General features: G+C 44.6%; 1 protein-coding gene across 1 annotated transcript in view; it reads right to left on the bottom strand.

Annotated features, from left to right (window-relative positions):
- Positions 1–441: 441 nt before the first annotated feature.
- Positions 442–20,558, bottom strand: part of Mccc2 (methylcrotonoyl-CoA carboxylase 2) — a 69,194-nt gene continuing 49,077 nt past the window's right edge. Inside the window, exons 10-17 of the mRNA XM_021208469.2 lie at positions 20,275–20,370; positions 16,788–16,860; positions 13,142–13,218; positions 10,967–11,033; positions 7,002–7,158; positions 6,529–6,643; positions 4,519–4,604; positions 442–872 (exon numbers count right to left, since the gene is read on the bottom strand). Coding sequence (XP_021064128.1) covers positions 755–872; positions 4,519–4,604; positions 6,529–6,643; positions 7,002–7,158; positions 10,967–11,033; positions 13,142–13,218; positions 16,788–16,860; positions 20,275–20,370 — 789 coding nt within the window. The 3' untranslated portion in view covers positions 442–754. The remainder of the gene's footprint in view (positions 873–4,518; positions 4,605–6,528; positions 6,644–7,001; positions 7,159–10,966; positions 11,034–13,141; positions 13,219–16,787; positions 16,861–20,274; positions 20,371–20,558) is intronic.

The raw sequence follows: 20,558 nt of genomic DNA on the forward strand, positions 1-20,558 counted from the left end.
TGAAAAGTACTGCCGCTCTTCCAGAGGACCTGGGTTTGGTTCCCTGCATCCATGTTAGCAGGTTCATGACTTCCTGTAATGGCAGCTCTAGGACAGCCTATGCAGTTGTCCATTCCCTCTACCCCTATCTCTCTCTCTCTCTCTCTCTCTCTCTCTCTCTCTCACACACACACACACACACACACACACACACACACACCATACACAACACATAAGTAAAAAAACAAAGTAAATCTTTTAAAAAGGGTGGATAGATCCTGAGGAACAGTAAAGTTGGTCTTTGATCTCTACAGGCACACACACATGTACTCACACATGCACGCACACAAAAGCATGCGCATGCACACATACAAGTGTGCTGAAATATCAAATAGAACCAAGAAAATAATCACTTTGGGGGGAATGTAATTTTAAATTAGCCATCTCAACAACCCTAGAATGTATAGATTAAAGAGATTTATTTTTCATACTGTTTGTGGTACTCAAAGGATAATTGCAAAATTGCTCTCTTCATTTTGTGGGTGGTAAAAATGAGCCATGAAAAATGTCTGTAAGAAAAAAAATTTTTTTTTAAAAAGTCAAAGCTCATCAAGTGGAATACTCACTGATTTTCACAGTTTTAACAAATCATACTGAAGAATATGAATAATAAAGAATTCCTGTGACAGCTACATGTCCAGTAAATCTCAAGTTTTAAGGCTAGTTACACGCACTAATTCTTGTTACAGGTGTGGCAGCATGTTCTGTATCTGGGTTACATCCTGAAGATGCCAAAGTCAGTCCTCTGGATGGGTGCATTTAGGGCTGCACTGAGGCTGAGCCCCAGGACCAGCCTGGTGTCCACAGGATCAATAATGCCATCATCCCACAGCCTGTGAAAAGATGAAAACGATCTGTGAACGTGCCATCAAGCCACCATCCCCCACGCCATGCCCAGAGTCACCAAAAGCACCAACCACAGTACAGAGCGCTTGGGACTAGGTCCTGGGTGTGGCCAATAGAAGCATGTGTGAGAGAGTGGAACAAAGAAAGGAACAGCAGTGCTCCCACCCAAGGAAAAGAACGGCGGTGCTCCCACCCAAGGAAAAGAACAGCAGTGCTCCCACCCAAAGAAAAGGATATCAGTGCTCCCACCCAAAGAAAAGACTGGCAGTGCTCCCACACAAGGAAAAGAACAGCAGTGCTCCCACCCAAGGAAAAGATCATCAGTGCTCCCACCCAAAGAAAAGACTGGCAGTGCTCCCCTGGCTGCCATGTGGAGCTTCAGGAAAGGCTTCATGTTTCTTTGCTCCTCATAGAAATGTAGCAATCATGTCAAGCTGCTCTGCCATTAGCACGGAGAGTCCCATAAACCCAGGTAAAAATCCAGTACTGCTAAAGGTGCACTACCCGAAACTCTTAGCAAGCTGGCAATCACTGGGTAAGCCTCACTACATCCTATTAGTAAAATAAGCAACTTAAAATACCAGGCTGTATTTTTTGCTATAGTAGGAAACAAAACAAAACAAAACAAAAAACCTTTAAACTGATTTCCGAGACAGGGTTTCTCTGTGTAGCCCTAGCTGTCCTGGAACTCACTTTGTAGACCAGGCTGGCCTGGAACTCAGAAATCCCCCTGCCTCTGCCTCCTGAGTGCTAGGATTAAAGGCGTGTGTGCCATCACGCCCGGCGAGAAACTCTTAAGTAGAGATTTTAGTTTGTTCTCCCCGACATCCCCAAATATATATAAAAGGAATGAGAAATAACACTGGTTTTTAGTTGCTTGTTCAGTTTCTTAAAAGACAGATCTCACTCTACGGGCCAACTCTGCCTGGAACCTGTGGTGATCCTCCTGCCTCAGCCCTCAGCCTTCTGCAGATGTGAGCCGCTCTGCCAAACGAGGAATGTCTGCTCTTCTCGGGTTAGCTATTAGTAACTGGCAGTTTTGCCTTCTTTGCCCCAAGTGCTTCTAGCATCTGGATGTCACATCACTTATTAAACAGCCTTCATATTGACAGACAGGAATCACATCTTTGCTCATAAAACATTCATCTGAGGGACCCTGGAGTACCAGTGGCCAATCAGCAGAAGGTTGTCCTTGGAACTGTGAGCAGGTGGACTGATAATCCCTCGGGAGCCAGGCTGGACCGGCTTGTCAGTGACAGCCATTAAAGTCCGTCCAGGGAAGAGGGTCAATCCAATGCCTGGGTGCTGCACGTGAGCAGATGTCCATGTGTGCCACAAAGGATTGAGGGAACAGGAACTGGGGCTGGGAACTAAAGCACTGGCCTAGCAGGTGTGAGGTTCGAGCCCCAGATCAAGAGGCAATGAAACAGAGGTTCCTGAAACAGGAGATACGACAGAAAGCTGGCATCGACCATGTTCAAGCCTAAGCAAGCCAGGGAACGATTGCTAAGATGGGATTTACCAAACCCAAAACCAAGACCCCCAAGCCAGCTGGCGAATCTTTTCCTTTTTAGGAAAAGGTTGCTATCTCCAGGCCAACAACTGTTTCAACAGCACCATTAATCACACAGAGATTAATAGAGAAACCTTCCTGTCTCTCAACATTGATATGTAAAGATCCATCTATCCAGTCACACTCACTGAGGTCTTGAATGGAACCCATTAACAAGCATTAACAGGCCGGGGGGAGATGGCTCAGTGGTTAAGAGCACTGACTGTTCTTCCTTCCAGAGGTCCTGAGTTCAATTCCCAGCAACCACATGGTGGCTCACAACCATCTGTAATGGGATCCAATGCCCTCTTCTGATATGTCTTAAGAAAGCAGCGGTGTACTCACATACATAAAATAAATAAATCAAAAAAAAAAAAAACCCAAGCATTAACATTAGTATAGCAATAATAAAGGGTTCGATCTTTCCCAAGAGATGACTCATCTTAGGCATAAAAAAAAAAAACCTAAATTTACAGCTCATCTAAAATTTTCCATTTCTGAAGTTGAATATTTCAACTATTCCTGAGCATCTCACACAAAACCCGATTCATGTGAAAACTGTCAGTGAACTTATATATTCACTTTGTATTTATTTGAAATCTCTCCTATGGTTCTCTGCAAGTCTCTGCCTCTACCGGCTGCTATTACTGAATGTCTGTTTGCATTATGGCAGAATGAGGTACAAATTTGTTGCTCACACCAAAGATTATAAAGTAATTTATTGTTAATTAAATGAACCAAGGACCCACCACAATATAATTGTGAATCTGTCTGGGGGGGGGGGTTAGGGAACACAATTAGCACCAAGACAAATAGGAGTTTGGAAAATTCACAAGTGTGCTCGGGAAGTGTACTCAGATAGGGGAAGGCTGATCTACTCTGCTGGGTTTGGCCCCACCCAGCACTGCCTACTGTGGTGGCGATACAGAGGCCTGCATCCCGAGACTCCAGAGGCAAGGGGATCAGGAGTTCAAGATCATCTTTAAACTTAGCCAGTCCTCAGCCAATCTGAGCTATAACGAGACCCCCTGTTGCCACATGACAAGCATCTCAAATGTTATTATCTCAACTCAAACTGATGATCAATATGCTCTGGTCTTTGTACCCTACTGCCAAGAGCAATGCTAGCCACAGGGGAGGAATTCCAAGCCCTGAAATGGATTCTAACTTTCTTATTTTCTTCTGCCCTTCTCTCCGGTTCGTCTTTATCCATAAAGGGCAGGAGCCAAGGCAATACCTAGTTTTAGAAGACACTAGTATTTATTCTTTTCTCTGTCTGCCCAAGGGAAGAAAGAAAGCATGGCTTAGATTTGTCTTCATAATACTGAACAGTACAGCTATTGGAAAAACCATTTGAATGCGCATACCAAGCGGTCTCCAGATGGGACAGGCAGGGGGAATTTATTACCTCATTACGATTATGCTTCACAGAAAACAGTCAGTCAGCAGTGGCTGTGGTGTCTGAGGTAATTACTTGGCAGTGACAGGTGGGCCCTGGCTGTGACTAACCACCTTCTGTGTATGCAAGCACACTTGTGAACCAGTGTCAATACGTGATCGACCAATCAATCTCACACTTAAAATAGGGGCGCAACCAAACAATCAGAAGGAGGGGGCGGGGGCGGCACACGGAAATCTATGTGCTTAGGCAAAGATCAAGATCAACTCCTGAATGAGTAAAACCCAGCATTAGAACTCTTAACCTCCACTGCAGACACGACCCACCTCTGGATACAGGGCCACACCACATTATGAACACCCTAAGTGGGGTGGGATGTAGGAGCAATGGCGGAGGTGCTACAGTGCAGGGAAGCCTGGGAGGAGAGTGGCAGCTTTGCATAAACAAATGGTGGGATAGATATAACTTTTTGTCCAGATTTTTTGACAAGGTCTTTCTATGTAGCTTAGGCTGCCCTCAAACCTCAACCCTCCTGCCACAGATATGCAAATGGCAGGAAAGCAGGCTTACACCATCATACCTAGCCAGGCACTACATTTGTCTCCTATGAAGGTCAGCCATCCAGAGAGCTCAGGTATCTGTGGAGCTCAGACTGAGGGGCTGAGAGAAGCCCCGTACCCACCTTGCACTGGAGTAGTAAGGGTTCCCTTCCTCTTCGAACCTCTTAATGATGGGTTCTTTCAAAGCTGCCTCCTCCGCACTGGAGAACTGAAAGAAAAGAGATGGTAAGTCAGCCAGCCTCACTGGGACTGAGTCCTGTAGCTAATCTCATAATGACACGCCCTGGGAACAAGTACCGAGCAACTGACATTTGCACAGTGACAGACCGCAAGGAATGTTTTCACATACACGGCCTTGCCTGGGACGCAGGTCATGGAAGGCAGCACGCTGAGGCCATGTAGCGCAAAGAAAGCCAAAAAGAAGGGCGTGCGTCACACATCACTGTGTTCCGGCGGGATCCAATAGGAGATGTAAGTCCCACCGTAGGACTAAAAAGCATTCAACAGCCTCCAGTTAAAAAGGTGGAGAAGGCCATGCACAGTGGCGCTCGCCCTTAATCCTAGCTCTATAAAGGAGAATTTATTTTCAACTCTGAAGCATCCCAGAGCTGTGGATACAGGGATGCACTTGCCTAGCCTTTGGGAGACCTTGGCTTCAACCCCCAGTGCCAAAATAACTAAGTAACTAATCAGGTACACTAGAAACAAATGATGAAACTACTTCAGGTCAGCCTTACCCTCTCTTGTGCTCATACTTCAGTCAGGAGGCACTGGAGGGAGAACCCGAGACGCTACATTTGTATATAGGAAAAGGGGTGATTTAAATATTTATCAAATGAACCAAAAAATGGTTACGTAACAAGGGGCTACTTTTGTTTGAAAAAGTTCAAACATACCTTCGAAACATCAGGTAGACTGACTTTACCACCCACGCCGCCGACGGCATCCCCTTCAGCCCTCCTTCACCTACACACACCACACACACACACACACACACACACACACACACACACACACGCACGCACAGAGCAAAGCTATTTTGCTTCAGTACTGGCTGGCACTGAAGTGACTCTAAAACACCAACCTAACTGTACAGAGCGCCTGCTGCCAGGTAGAGACAAAGAGGCAGGCTGGGGAGACAGCCAGTGGGTAAAAGCTCATGCACTGAAACCATGGGGACCTGGGTTCAGAGTCCTAGGATCCATGTAAAAAGCTGGACATGTTCCACAAGCTGTAATCCCAGTGCCGGCGTGGGGAGGTGGGAGACAGAGATGGGAGAGCCCCTGGAAGTTCACCAGAGAGCTAACCTAGTGTACACAACAGAGAAACAAAGAGGCCTCGCCTCAGATCAGGCAGAAGGCGAGGCCCAATACCAGAGGTTGTCCTCTGACCTCCACATCACCATGCAGTGGCATTCTCACACGTGAGTGTACACACACAAAGACACAAGTGACTTTGCAGACCCCATGGTTGACCACGTGATCTCTGCTGGCAAGGCAAAGCAATGTCACACCCAGGAGGTGTCCACACCGTCTTTCCTGTGACAAGGGTGCACATAAGCGACAGCAGAAGCGCACAGCTGACATTTCAGGACCTTGTGCTTAAACAGAGCCCTTAAAGGCCGTAACTAAACATTCATACAGAATTTCCACAGAGTCTCTAACAGAGACACAAATAATCCATTTAAGAGCAGCCACCCTGGTTTGTCTTTCAGCAGCACATTTATACTCGTCTCTGTCCATTTTTCCATAGTTACACTCTCAAAGAATGCTAATACCATTCACATCTCAGTAGGTGACTGAATCTCTCTCAAGGGACCCTTGACAACTGTGTAAAACAAAAACAGGAACAGAGGTCTGCTGCTTTGGGCCAAAAGGAGTAAGAATTGGATTTCCTTAGCTCTCACTAACAGCAAAAGAGTAAGAACCCAGCACATCTGCCTGGTGCTTGGGAATTTCCGGGACTGCAGGAACGGATCAGCAGTGCAGCGCTTGCCTGGCATGCTTAGGGCTCAGGGGTGGAGCCTCACAACCCTTCCCATGGACACACAGGCAGCTTGGGGTGCTCTGCTTCTGTGCTGCAGGGGCTTGCAGGGGACAGTCAAATCCACATGAAGCAAGGAAGTCGCTTACCTGCTTCCCCTCACGTGCTTTCTGGTCTCTTGCCACGGTGGCTAACACCGTGGCTGCCTGCTCTCCTCCCATCACGGAGATGCGGGCATTTGGCCACATATAGAGAAACCTTGGACTGGAAGGAAAAAGAGAACTATCAGATTCATGCAGTACAATCAGGCACGGTGGCAAAACTCTGTAAACAGATTACAGTATAACCGACCAAGTGTGCCGAATGCCATTTTACACCCCAAACCTGGATTAAAGTGATAACTTATTTGTGTTTTGTTTGCAGACATGACCCTCTGTAGCCCGAGCCGGCCTCAAATTTGCTGTGTTGCCAGGCTGGCTTTGAACTCCCGATTCTCCTGCCTCTACCTGCTAAGAACTAAGATTACAGGCCTGTGCCACCACTGCTGGGATTTACATGGTCATTTGTAACTTCACTTGAAATGCATTTCTTTCTTCCAAAAAAAGCTGTGGCCACTACCCACCTGTATGCTCTGCCGCACATTCCATAGTTTCCAGCCCCATACGATCCCCCAATTATGACAGTTATCTTAGGCACTTTGGCACAGGCTACTGCAGCTACCATCTTGGCACCATCCTTGGCAATCCCTTCGGCTTCATAGTCTCGGCCAACCATGAATCCTAGGAGAAAGAATAGAAACACAGCCTTGAGCAACGGGATGCACATGCAGAAGTCAATCCCACCAAGGTACTGTCAAATCCTGGCTCAAACTAACTCCACCATAAATCTTCTCATTCAAATAAAATAGTCCCACAGGAAGTGCATACCCCCAAAGTGTGCTTCAACAGACCACAATAAAACCTTCCTTCATAGGCTGGAAAGATGGCTCAGAGGTTAAGAGCATTGGTTGCTCTTCCAGAGGTCCTGAGTTCAAATCCCAGCAACCACATAGTGGTTCATAACCATCTATAATGAGATCTAGTGCCCTCTTCTGGCCTGCAGGTATACATGCAAGCAGAACACTGTATATATAATACATCTTTTTAAAAAAAAAAAGAAACAAAAAAGTCTCTTTATTTTGTTTGTTTTTGTTTTTTTCTGTGTAAGTCTTGGAACTCATTCTGTAGACCAGGCTAGCCTCAAACTCACAGAGATCCACCTGCCTCAGCCTCCTGAATGCTGGGATTAAAGGCCTGCGCCACCACCATCACCAGTTCTCTCCATTTTAGATGTCCTTAAAACACTTTGTTTCAACAGGCACAGATCTTTGAGCAACAGAAGGAAACAATCTGTCTTCCAGAGAACATCACAAGGCAGAGGCTTGATGGGGAGAGACTGTGACATTGCCACAGGAAAGGTACCTCCCGGCAAGCCAGTCTGGAAGGTTTCCACATCCACTGACCTGGTTTAAAATAGGACCTCCTCCCTTTGCAGCACTGCTTAAAATTTTGATGAAATAAAGATTAATGTTTCATGGGGATGGTGAGTCCCTGACAGGGGCTCCACAGCAAGATTTTAAAAGAAAAAAAAAAAAAGGAAAAAAAAGGTTTTCCTTGTAATTATAGGATTCCTCTGTTTCTTCAAGCCCCAACTCTGAGGAATTCTCTCTTCTGTTGTAGCATGCCTTCTACGACAGGGGCATACTGTTTTCTTACTTGAGAACCAGGAAGTCAGGTTTCAGTTCTCCATCCCCACCTGAGGCTCTGGGGGAGGTATTTCTTTCCCCTGTATATGTAGACTAGCTTGTCTGACTGACTCTCTCCTCTTGGTTGGCAAATCCCCAGTATCGTGTCATCCAATTCGGTCCAGCAATCCTATGGAGGAGCTGGACGTGCAGGGACACCGAGGAACCACAGCAGAGGCCCTTGCCTTTGCTAGTGAGGTCTGACACTCCAGCCACCTTTACGAGCCAGCCTTCAGAGCAGCTCAAAACTGCTTTAGCCAATGCATCTGACTCTCCAAAATATTCTGTCACAGCTGGCCCCAAGGAACAGCTCTTCTCAAGCCCTCTCCTGACCAAATCTACAGACGACCTGCCTCCAAAAGAAAAGAAGCCACTTCATCTGGTTTTAACTACTCTTAACTCTGTAGGAAAAAAACATAACCAAAACAGAGTGATAGTATTCTTCCCTGAGAGTTCTTTCCACTCTTGAGAGTTCTTAGTTTCCCTTAAAAAAAAAAAAAAGAAAAGAAAAGAAAAGAAAAAGAAATTCTCAGGGCTGGTGAGATGGCTCAGTGGGTAAGAGCACTGACTGTTCTTCCGAAGGTCCTGAGTTCAAATCCCAGTAACAACATGGTGGCTCATAACCGCCCGTAATGAGATCTGATACCCTCTTCCGCTATGCCTGAAGTCAGCTATAGTGTACTTATGTATAATTATAAATAACTCTTTTTTAAAAAAAATCTGTTTGTGCCGGGCAGTGGTGGCGCATGCCTTTAATCCCAGCACTTGGGAGGCAGAGGCAGGCAGATTTCTGAGTTTGAGGCCAGCCTGGTCTGCAGAGTGAGTTCCAGGACAGCCAGGGCTATACAGAGAAACCCTGTCTCGAAAAACAAAACAAACAAACAAAAAAGAAACCAAAAAAAAAAAAATCTTTTTGCACTGCAAAAAAATGAAGAGGGGGAGGGGGAGAGAGCAGAGTGGCTGGAAGACTATCCTGAGCCTTCTCTTCTCCTCAGGTATTCTCTATTCCCACAGCTTTAACCATCCTCTCCTCATTCCGATGAAATGCACACTTTTATCCCCAGCTAAGATATCTCTCCCAACCCAAGATTTACTCAGTGGCATTCCATACACCCACACACCAGTGCTTCACAGGTCCCTCATATGCAATGTTGCAAAGCAAAACTCAGCCTCTGCCCCCAAAACAGTGCAAACAAAGTGAAACAAGGCAAAAAAATGGGAAAAATTATCTAAGCAAATGTTTAACTTTGTAAGGGTGAGCTGCAGTTAGAAACAAGGTCCTAGCATCATAAACTTCAGGGACTTTTCCATTTGTTCTCACACAGGCTACCATGTCTGAACCCCTCAGGTCACTATCTGGAACTAATTCCTCTTATAATTCATCAAGGGTTGAGGGTGTGGTTATCGAGAGAACATTTATCTAGTGTGCTTAAGGCCCTGGGCTCTACCCCCAACACTGGAAAAACAACACACACACACACACACACACACACACACACACACACACACACACACACACACAATGAAGGTGCTTCATTACTATAGAAAGTTCTGTCCAAGATTGAGAGGTGTGGCAGGTCTACTTAGTGAGTTTCCTCTCAGAGACACTTCCCTGAGCTCAACAACGACTTAAGAGCCTCTGCTGATAGATGGGGTGGTGCACATCTTTAGTCCTAGAACACAGAAGGCAGAGGAGGAAGGCAGATTTTTTGAGAGTTCAGAGCCAGCCTAGTCTACTTAGTGTGTTCAAGGCCAACTAAGGTGACATGATGAAACCCAATTTTAAAAAAAGTCTGTCTTCCAAGGAATGGAAGTTTATTGGTAGCCTGAGATATATGTATCTACATCAACACAATGCAGGACACAAAACGGGAGAGGAGAAAACATCTAAACACTACAGCTGGAAGTCTTCAGAATCAACCTATGCCTGCTTAGGATCGTGTATGGCGTGTGAAGTTCAGAGGCATACAGTTCACACTCGTCATGGGCCATTCTATGGGGCTAACATGCAAATCCCCAGGCTTCAGTGCAAACAGACATTACTTCAAGACTGGGCAGCTGGCTTAGCCAGTAAAGCGCTTACCTGACACCCAGGGTCCTGGCCTTCAACTCACGCACAATCCTGCCCCAGCCTCCCAAGCTACTGGGACTACAGGCCTGCACCACCACACCTGGTCTAGTAAAGCGCTTACCAAGAACCACGAGGGCCTGATTTTTACCCCTAGCACCCATCTAGAACGCCAGGTAGCATGGTGTATACTTGCACTCCCAGTGTTGAGAAGATAGAGAAAGAAAGATCTTTAGGGACCACTGGCTAGCCGGCCTGGTCTAACAGATGAGCGCCACCCAGTAAGAGACCCTGTCTCAAAAAAACAGTGGACATCTCAAAAGAATGACATTTGAAGTTGGCCACTGGCTTCTAACACACATACACACACACACACACACACACACACACACACAGAGGCATTATTTCAGAGAATTTACTGTACAGTAAAAGTAAAGAGATGCCCATAGTATGTGCTTGGAATCATTAGGATACTGAGACAGTGAGTCAGATACCCTCTCTGGTAGCGGTAAGATGGGACACCCTGTTGCTCCTGAGTGAATGGTAGCTTCGAGCAGGAGTCAAGAGAAGCCGTGTGAATGTTTGTAATACACAAAATTCACAGTCTGCTTCACGTAGAACACCTTAGGTAATCTGACACTACTTGGTACTCATGAAGGAAACCTTCTCTCTGTGTTAACACATGAGCTGCAGGGCAGTGTGGCTCTGGACCACACACACGAGAATGATGGCTCACCGGTGATGTTCTGGAGAAACAGCAGGGGGATATTTCTTTGGCAGCACAGCTGGATGAAGTGAGCACCCTGTAAACACAACATACAAACACCTGTTCCTTAAAAAAACAAATAACTTCTACCCAACCCACACTTCCAGGCAGAGTTAAGAAAGAGCATAGCCCTTGTCTGGCTAGTCTGACCTCCCATGTACGATGACAACACTTCAGTAGCCGCCCTGTCACCAGGACATAAGTGACTGTGGGTCTACAAGGCCTTTCTATAACCTTTCTATTCACACTTGCCCAAGTGAGTGGCAGGTGTCTGCCCTCATTTTCCACGTCTCCACTTTAGGATAGGCAAAATGCAAGCCCTCTGTGGTATCAGGGCTGACGTTTACATCTGGGTGACCGTTTGAAATTCCTTCAGATCCAATACTATGTTAAAATAGACATCTTTCTCACTGACACAATCCAAATAAATAAAATTTGTAGATTAGGTCAATGTTAGAGACTTCTGGCCTTGGGGTTAGGGGACTGTTTAGTGATCCCAACTTGTACTCTTTCCCCATCTTATTTACCATTCCCGTGTGCTTTCTTCTGTTTTTGCAAATCCCTTTACCTCTTCTAGAAAGGTCCTGGCAGACACAACATTGCAAGGTAATTGCTCATCCTCTGTGTAACTATGTTTATAGAAATGAGGAAACCACAGAGTCCTTTGGGGCTTATGTCAATAAAGGAAATGTCAGACTGGAGCCAAATGTAACTTCTCTAGGGCTTACCTGTGCCAAGACAGCAGACAAACCAGATTGTTTGTCTACCTCTGGCCTGGCCTGATAGTTACTCTATGGGAATAAACACACTACATACTCTGTGTGTGTGTGTGTGTGTGTGTGTGTGTGTGTGTGTGTGTGTGCGCGCGCGCGTGCATGCATGTGTGCATGCGTGTGTGCATGCATTTTAAGACAGGGTATTTTTATGTAGTCCTGGCTATCCTGGAATTCTCTATGTAGTCCAGGCTGGCCTCAAACTCACAAACATTCTCCTGCCTCTGCTTCTCAAGTAGTAAAATTAGAAGCATGTGCCACCACACCCAACGCTATATATACGGATATATGCATGCACACATGTATATGTATGTATTCTTTAAGCTGCTATTTAGGAATTTTTAATATCTTTAAAAACACTATAAAACTACTAAATGAAAACTGATAAAACTTCTATAACATGGCAAAGATCATTTTCAAAAAGGAAAAAAAACCTAATGAAAACGGTACACTTTAAAGAGTATTAAAGGTCCTTTGTAATATGATTATAGGTATAACCCAGGCTAGCCTGGAACGATCCTCCTATCGTTCCCAAGTGCTAGGCCTACAGGAGTAAACTACATGTCCAGTTGCTGCCTATTTTCTTTGAGTTTGTTGTCATTTTATAATTAAGTTGGGAGAACTAAATATGTATAGCAGGATATAAAAATTAGTTTTATTGCTAAAACATTTCTTTAAGGACACATTTATCCTCAATTAGCCTAAGAGCTTAACAGCCTGTTCCTCTCTCAGTAAGGATACTGCTTTGTTGACTGAAAAGGAAAAACTTAGGCTTTTTTGTTGTTGTTGTTGTTACAATATTTTACCAAAGTGCATGAGTTACATTTCCACAAGCTTAGGTGAATCTGAAACAAAGATGTGAAATCAAGTCCTGAGCTCAGAGCAGGAGAGACACCTGCATTCACTGAGCAAGTGCAGGAACAATGACCTACGATCTGCACGTTACCCAAAAAGTAAAAGTAACACTTAAAAGATGACTGGAGAGGTCACAACTCAGAACCACAGACAAATAGTATCAGAACCTCCCTAGCATGGGGGGGGGGGAAGGGGTATAGAATGTGACACTCTCAGGGCAAGAATTCCCTGCCTTCTCAGAACACTTCCAGATAAGCAATTATAATTCCAGCCTCTCCCGGGGATCTTCCGAAGTCATCTGATAGGCTTTAATAGTGCTACACCCAGCTCCTCACACCATGTAAATCACCACAGAAGCCAGCCCAACACCAGCACTGTGCACACACATAGGGTTCTGCTTGCTAAGAGATCCAGGTAATATTATAAAGCTCTCATACGATACATTTTAATCTATTACATGACCTTCAAAATTAATTATGATAAATCAGAAAATCTTAATGCATGTAATAGTACTTGCCTTCTTAGCAGATTCAGAAAACAAAACTCCATTGTTTCCAATGATGCCAACGGGGTACCCAAATATTCGAGCAAATCCTCAAGAGAAAATTTAAAAAAAGAGTTATATTTTTCAGTGGGCTGTTTTTCGTAACAGAGGCATATTGCACATTCTTTAATTTGAGATCAAAGGCTAAAATGTAAATAGAAGTGGTCTATGGGGAAAAAAAATCCTGTTTTTTTTTTTTTTTATTCCTAAAGGTACTAGGTTTCTTGTTCGTTCTGTTTGTGCTCCTCGAAAGCCCATGTTCCATGTAAGGTTATCCATATTTACTTAGTTTGATTAAGTGACTCATTTAGAATATGTATGTATCACACATGTGAGTCCCCACCCCCACCCCCAGGGTACCAGAGACCAGGGTATCCTGAAATATTTCTTTTTAAAGTTTAAAATAACTCAAACTTGGGCTGGAGAGATGGCTCAGTGGTTAAGAGTACTGGCTGTTCTTCCAGAGGTCCTGAGTTCAATTCCCAGTAACTACATGGTGGCTCCCAACCATCTGCAATGGGATCTGATGCCCTCTGCTGGCACACAGGTGTACATGTACACAGAGTACTCATATATATAAAATAAATTAATAATCTTTAAAAAATTATAAAAATTCAAACCTTAAAGACATTCTTTAAAAAGAATATTCTGATCTTTACACACACACACGCGCACACACACATATACAAACACACATACACACACATGCGCACACGCGCGCGCACACACACACACAGATACACACACATGCACATACACGCACACACATACACACACTTACACGCGCACACACACATATGCGCACACACACGCGTACACACACACTCACACACACACTCACACACACACACTTACACACGCGCACACACAGATACACACACACATACGCACACACACATACACACACGCACACACTCACACACACACGCACATACACGCACACACACGCACACACACACGCACACACACATATGCGCGCACACACACGCGCGCACACACACACTCACACATACATACACTCACACACTCACACACATACACACACAGACATACACACACAGACACACATACACACACACTCACACACACATACACACGCACACACACATACACTCACATACATACACTCACAAACACACAATCACACACACATACACACATACACACAGACACACACAGACACACACAGACATACACACATACACACGCACACACACATACACTCACACACAGACACACACACACAGACACACAGACACACAGACACACAGACACACACACACACACACACACACACACACACACACACACACACACGGAAAACCGCAGCCAGTCATTTTGAGAGGCAGATGTTTAAGGTGATTTGCAAACCAGAAGAACTTGATTAAAGACAAATTCTTTCCTCTTTCAATAAGCCTGGGTCCTACTAGAAACAGGTACCAAGTGCTCAGAGACCAAGAACAGGTCCTCCAAGAGTCACACAAGGAAAATGAATAAAAAGTGTGGCAACATATGGACTGAGTCACAATGCTGAATTCTGAATTACCATTACCGCTTTTGTTCTTTATTTCTAGCTTTGTCTGGACTTTATTATTTTTTTTGCCATCATTTTTTTTTTTTAACCAGACTATGGCACACTCCATTTTTTTTTTAAAGATTTATTTATTTATTATATGTAAGCACACTGTAGCTGTCTTCAGACACTCCAGAAGAGGGCGTCAGATCTTGTTACAGATGGTTGTGAGCCACCATGTGGTTGCTGGGATTTGAACTCTGGACCTTCGGAAGAGCAGTCGGGTGCTCTTAACCCACTAAGCCATCTCACCAGCCCGCCATCATTTTTTATATGTGACAGAACACGCTCTGAGGGCCGCATAGGATTCTCTGTGTTTCTAAGGCCTAATGTCCCAGCCAGAGGCCTATGTATGATGAACATTCTAAGTGTATTGACCCTTTAGAAGGTGCAAAAGAGGAGGAGGCCCAAGACGTCCTTAGTCCTGCCCTACCCATGAAGGGTTGGAAATCTGGCACATGATGCTACCCAATTTTTCGCCACTTACAACTCAGCCCTCCCAATGTCCTGTGGGGGTAGGAGTGAGCAGGCGGGGGCAGGAGTGGGTGTCAAGGCACAGACAGACAGGCTGAGTTGGGCACATGCTTTCATTGTGCCAACCTCTCAATCAAGAAAGGACCTTTACGAATTACCTGACCCAAACAGAAAAGCAGAGTATGTCATAGAAATCTCCTAGGCTTAGAAGAAACCTTAAAGAGCGTGCAGAAATACCCAAGCCTCTGAGATCCAGCTCCACGCTCTCCTTTCAGGCCTCCTGCTCATCTCTCTCTCCCCTGACCCTAGCCTTACATGAATGATTCCAGTACAATGGAGAAAAGATGGGGGAACCAGCTTTGTCCTTGACGCAAGGACACAGAGTGCCATGGTCTTTTGGCAGGTACCAGGCAAAACACTTAGAAGGAGACAACAGAGACAGCCCATCCATCTTAGAGGAAACACAGTCTCCCTGGGTTGTTTTAAACCATGACACAATGAGGCTACATCCTGTACCGCTGCCAGGCAAATCCAGCCTATATATCAAACAAAAAGCTCTTAATCACTTAAATACCTAAAGAGAAAACCATAAATTCCCCTTCCAGCATGACCCATCCTCTCGCTCATAAATCGAGCTTAGGAGGAATTGTCACGGTCCAGTCCCAAGCCTCCACAGATAGCTGCAATTTGGATTTTTGTAGCTTCTTTTTCCCTGATCTGCTAAGTTTTATTCAGAAGAAATACTGTATTTTCAGGACTTTTACAGTCTAATAAAATTCACAAAATTTGTTCTGCCATTATCCACTGGTGGGTTACTATGAGTCTAGCGTCTGTTTGAAATGGTTTCTTTCAGAAGCTGACAGTGCCAACGCTTTAGACCAAAGAACTAACTTGTATGCACACTGTTTTCCCTGACATGGCACACTGACCTGAATTTTCAACTTGGTGTTTGAATGTATCCCTTAGGGGGGGGCTGGCGAGATGCCTCTGAGGTCAAGAACACTTGCCGCTCTTGCAGAAGACATGGGTTCAATCCCAAGCACCCACATTCGGTGGCTCAGAATTGCCTGGAACTCTAGTTCCAGGGTGTCCAGTGCCCTAGTGTCGCCTCCAAGGTCACCAGAAACTTAAGTGGTATGCATAAACATATGGAGACATATACTCACACACATAAAAAATAAATTAACCTTAGGAAACAAAAATATCTGTATCTCCTACGTAACTCTAGATGAACCGGAGCTGTACAAGGAGACATGGCTCAAGTCCTGAAAATAACAGCTACCCAGAGAACAAAAAGTGTCACAAATACTCTCTGTCCCTGCCACGTCAAGGCCGCAAGGTCACAGGTAAGAGTCTATGCCATAGCATCAGGCCGTCGTCATTTTAAGCTCTTTGGATCCAGGAAGTCATTCGGGTAGAAACCATCTTCACAAAGCAGTGACACCCGACAGCTGACTCACTCACTTATGCCTCTCTGGATAGCAAAGCTCCTGGTGTGAGCTCTGTGGCAAGTGATGACTTATCTCCAAAGCGACGGAAAACGTTTGTGTTTTCAACTCCTCACTTTTGTACCTGTAACTAGTGTGTCTCCATAAAAGGCCTTGAACTCATTGAATCTGCTTCCATCCACGATTCTAGCAATGACCTAAAAGGAAAAAAATAAATAACAATGCCCCTGAGAAATTATATCACAAAAGCCATGTCTGCAGTGACTGAAGTTATTTAAAGGGAAGGCAATTCACAGTGATGTCACATTCAATCTCATGCTACACAGAAAAGCTCTGCAGAATTTCCCTTGACATGTACACTGTCAGTGCCCAGAGTCATCCCAAGCTGTGAGGTTTATGGTATGAATAAACATATGTGGGCAAATACTCATACACATAAAAAATAAATAAGCCTTAGGAAACAAAAATTATCTACAGGGAGGCTGTGGGAAGACTGAACTCACTCAACAGCCTTCTGTGAAATTATACATTCCATAGAATTCTGGATGAACTGGAGTCAAACAAGGAGGCAAGGCGAAAGTCTTGCAAATAGCTGCATACAGGAGACACAGCAGAGGATCTGGGGCTGGTGGCTAAGCCCAGTGCTCCAGAGGCCTGATCAGTGCCTTAGCAGGGCTTCAAAGAATCGATGAAAACCCAAAGCCCAGCTGAGGGCCTGGAGTGATGAACACTGACTGGATGGCTCTACTGGTCACCCGATGTGCCAGGATAAGTCACTTCTTAGAAAGCATTGTAATTTATCCCATGACATTGGGAAGGTGAAGAAAGGGTTGTTGACAGCTGGGGACACAGATGAACTGGTAGGAAAGAAACTAGTAGGTAAAGGATGCTGAGATGAACAGTGGCTCCAACTGCAGCTCTACCACAGGGAAATTCATCACAAGGCCCTTGAGCCCTGGGAAGGCAGCTTGGTGGCAGAGTCCTTGGTGAGCGTGTGCGAAGCCCCCCCCCCCCGGGTTCCATCCCCAGCACTGCCTCCCCTCCCCGAAATAGTCCATGAAGCTCTCTGCGCCTGTTGGTGACCTCACCCTCAATAGAGGATCACACTGAAAACATAGTAACTAAAGCACGTGGACTCTGACTAAAAAGCAGCTGTTATGACCGTTAAGCCTCAATAAATGTTCATTAAGTCCCAGTATGAACCAGCGGAGAGACTGGCTACAAGTATTGTTAAACTAAAAGGAGCGGAGATTTCTAGAGAGTTAATCCTTGACTTTCCGCCACAGTAGTCTTTCAGTAGAGCGCCCGCTCAGCCTGCTTGAGGACCTGACTCCAATCCTAGTACCACGAGAGAAGACTGTCACGCACGGAGCCTGTTCATGACAATGTTCACGCTCCCTTAGCTGAGAAGGGAGGGACCTTTCTTTGCAGAAAGTAAAAACTTCCTTAAATTGACTGTTTAGTCATTTTCCTAAATGTGGGAGCAAACCAACTTTTTGGTCCTGTGGAGCTCGTAAAGTGAACCCTTTGACAAACAACACATCACAGAGTCATTCTTCCACATGAAGGTGAAGCACCCAGAGGTCCGAGAAATCCGAGACCACTTCGTATAAAACAGTCTAGGCCTGGCTTTCTAATTAGTACCATTCTTATACAGAAAGTATATTAATTACCTTCAGAAGAATGCAAAATAATAAAATAAAAGATAATATTTGAGCAGCAGAAGGCATTTGCTTGGAAAGGCTGGGTCAACCCTGCACCTGACTGAGAACCCAGAGGCCAGGTTTTCCAGTATCACAACATCTGTTCAGGCTACAGAGGCCTCTCTGTAAGACTTATTTATTGCAGAGAAAATAGGACCATCGTAATAAATGGCCAGCAAAACGCAGCAAAGGCTAGGCTTCCATTAAAGAGCAGTAAGAAGCATGCGGAGGCGGGGATTGGTGTCCGCCGGTTCTCTACCTCTGAAGCTCAGAATCTGCACTCAGCAAATGTTGTTGGGTAAGTGAAGAAGTGGCTATTCTAGAAGAGGATTCTCAGCCATCTCAGAAGATGATGAGCACCACGGTTTTCTGTCTGTACTAACCTAAAAGTCAGGCTAAAAAGTAATTCTAAACTTTGTAGCTGAGTCACGTTGCTAAAGTGCAATTTCTATAGACGCCAAGATTTAACAGTAGTAACAAAGTATTGCTTAAATATCTGGAGACATCTCTCCAGTGCAAAACCACTTTACCAATTCATACAAAAACAACAACAACAACAACAACAACAACAACACAGGAAAGAAGTCTGCCTACCATGTTGCCAGTCACCACTTTGGGAATTGAGAGCTAGCCATAGAGAAATAGTTACTGAAGAGATTTTTAAGGATAGGGATGTATGTAATTTATACCAGAAAAAGTAGAATTTTTAAAAATTTATATACATGGGGGAGGGGGTTAAACATATGTGTATATATGTACTTATACCAAAAATACATTATTATATATTAGAAATACATTATAGTGTGTATGTGTGTGTGTGTGTGTGTGTGTGTGTGTGTGTGTGTGTACACAGCCATCCCTCATCCACGAGGACTTGTTATATGTCCATATCCAAATCCATAGATGCTGAAGTCACTTGCACAGAATGCATTAATACTTGCATATTATTTATGTACATATTCCTTTAAATTTTGAATCATCTCTAGATTACTTATAAGTAACAGAAGATAAATGTTCTATATGAACAGCTGCTATACTATGCCGTTTAGGAAGTAATGACAAGGAAAAAAATCTGTACACAGTTAGTACAGAAAAATATCCTTTTCAAGGATTTCTGAGCTGAGGTTGGTGGAATCCATGTACACAGAATCCCCAGATATGGAGAGATAACTGTATATACAGATTAAGCCAAAAAATCAAAATATTAACTGTTCTTTCTGAATGAGAGAATAAGCAATTTTATTTTATTTTCTGTGTTCTCTACCCACCGCACCCCCCCCATAGCCAATACAAAATAGTCTTATAGTCAAGAGGGAAAGTAACTTAAGATATAAAAGCCTCCAACAAAGAATCTCATTAAGATGATTTCCTAATTTAAAATGTATTCTGCCAGCTATAGAGAACTGAAGAAAATCAAAGCCTACACACTCTAAGCAAACACTGGAAACTGTCACTCTAGCTTCCAGAAGGCTATGTCACAATCTGTAACCATAGCAACACCTCCAGCTATAATTGTCTACTCTTTGCTAATGTCATAGTGATCTAAAAAGGTATGCTTTTCTCTTCTAACAGCTTACTGACATTCTGTCTATTTGGTGAAATCAGAACAGTGAGAGAAAGTAGTTGGAAATGGTGTGACTACCCTCGGTCATTCTTGCTGCCCACAACAGCACCCGTGAGTTGCACCCGTGAACAAACCAAGCTGCCTGGTGGTACACTGAAAACTTCCTGATCACTGGGAGCCCTTCCTCGTTTGCTGCTTACTGTAGACCAGCAACACCAACGTGCGCCAGCCAGGACAGCTCTCCTGAATGTCACCACTCCTTACGAAGACCCCTAGTTGTCCCTTTGCCTGAACAGAAACTTGAGGGGTGGCAGCTCATGGTTTGCGGCTCCCCTCCCACATACCTCTCGGACATCAAAGCTCCTCTTCAGGTTCGCACCAACTATCCCATACAGTTCATCTGCAGGGTACAAGGGCTCCTCAGAAGGTTCAACGGTAACCTATGGGAATTTAGGGCAAATGCACTGAGGTCAGTGTGGAGCTCCAACTTTAACACTTCCCCAAAACCTGTTCCCCAGATCATTANGAATGTGGCTAGTAAAGAGCCTTTGTTCTCTTAGGGCAGCTGAGGGTCTTCTGTTCCTCCACCTGACAGCTAGCTAGGCAATTATCTCAGTTGCCCCAGCCA

This window comes from Mus pahari, chromosome 11 (genome assembly GCF_900095145.1).
Source record: "Mus pahari chromosome 11, PAHARI_EIJ_v1.1, whole genome shotgun sequence".
NCBI lineage: Eukaryota > Metazoa > Chordata > Mammalia > Rodentia > Muridae > Mus > Mus pahari.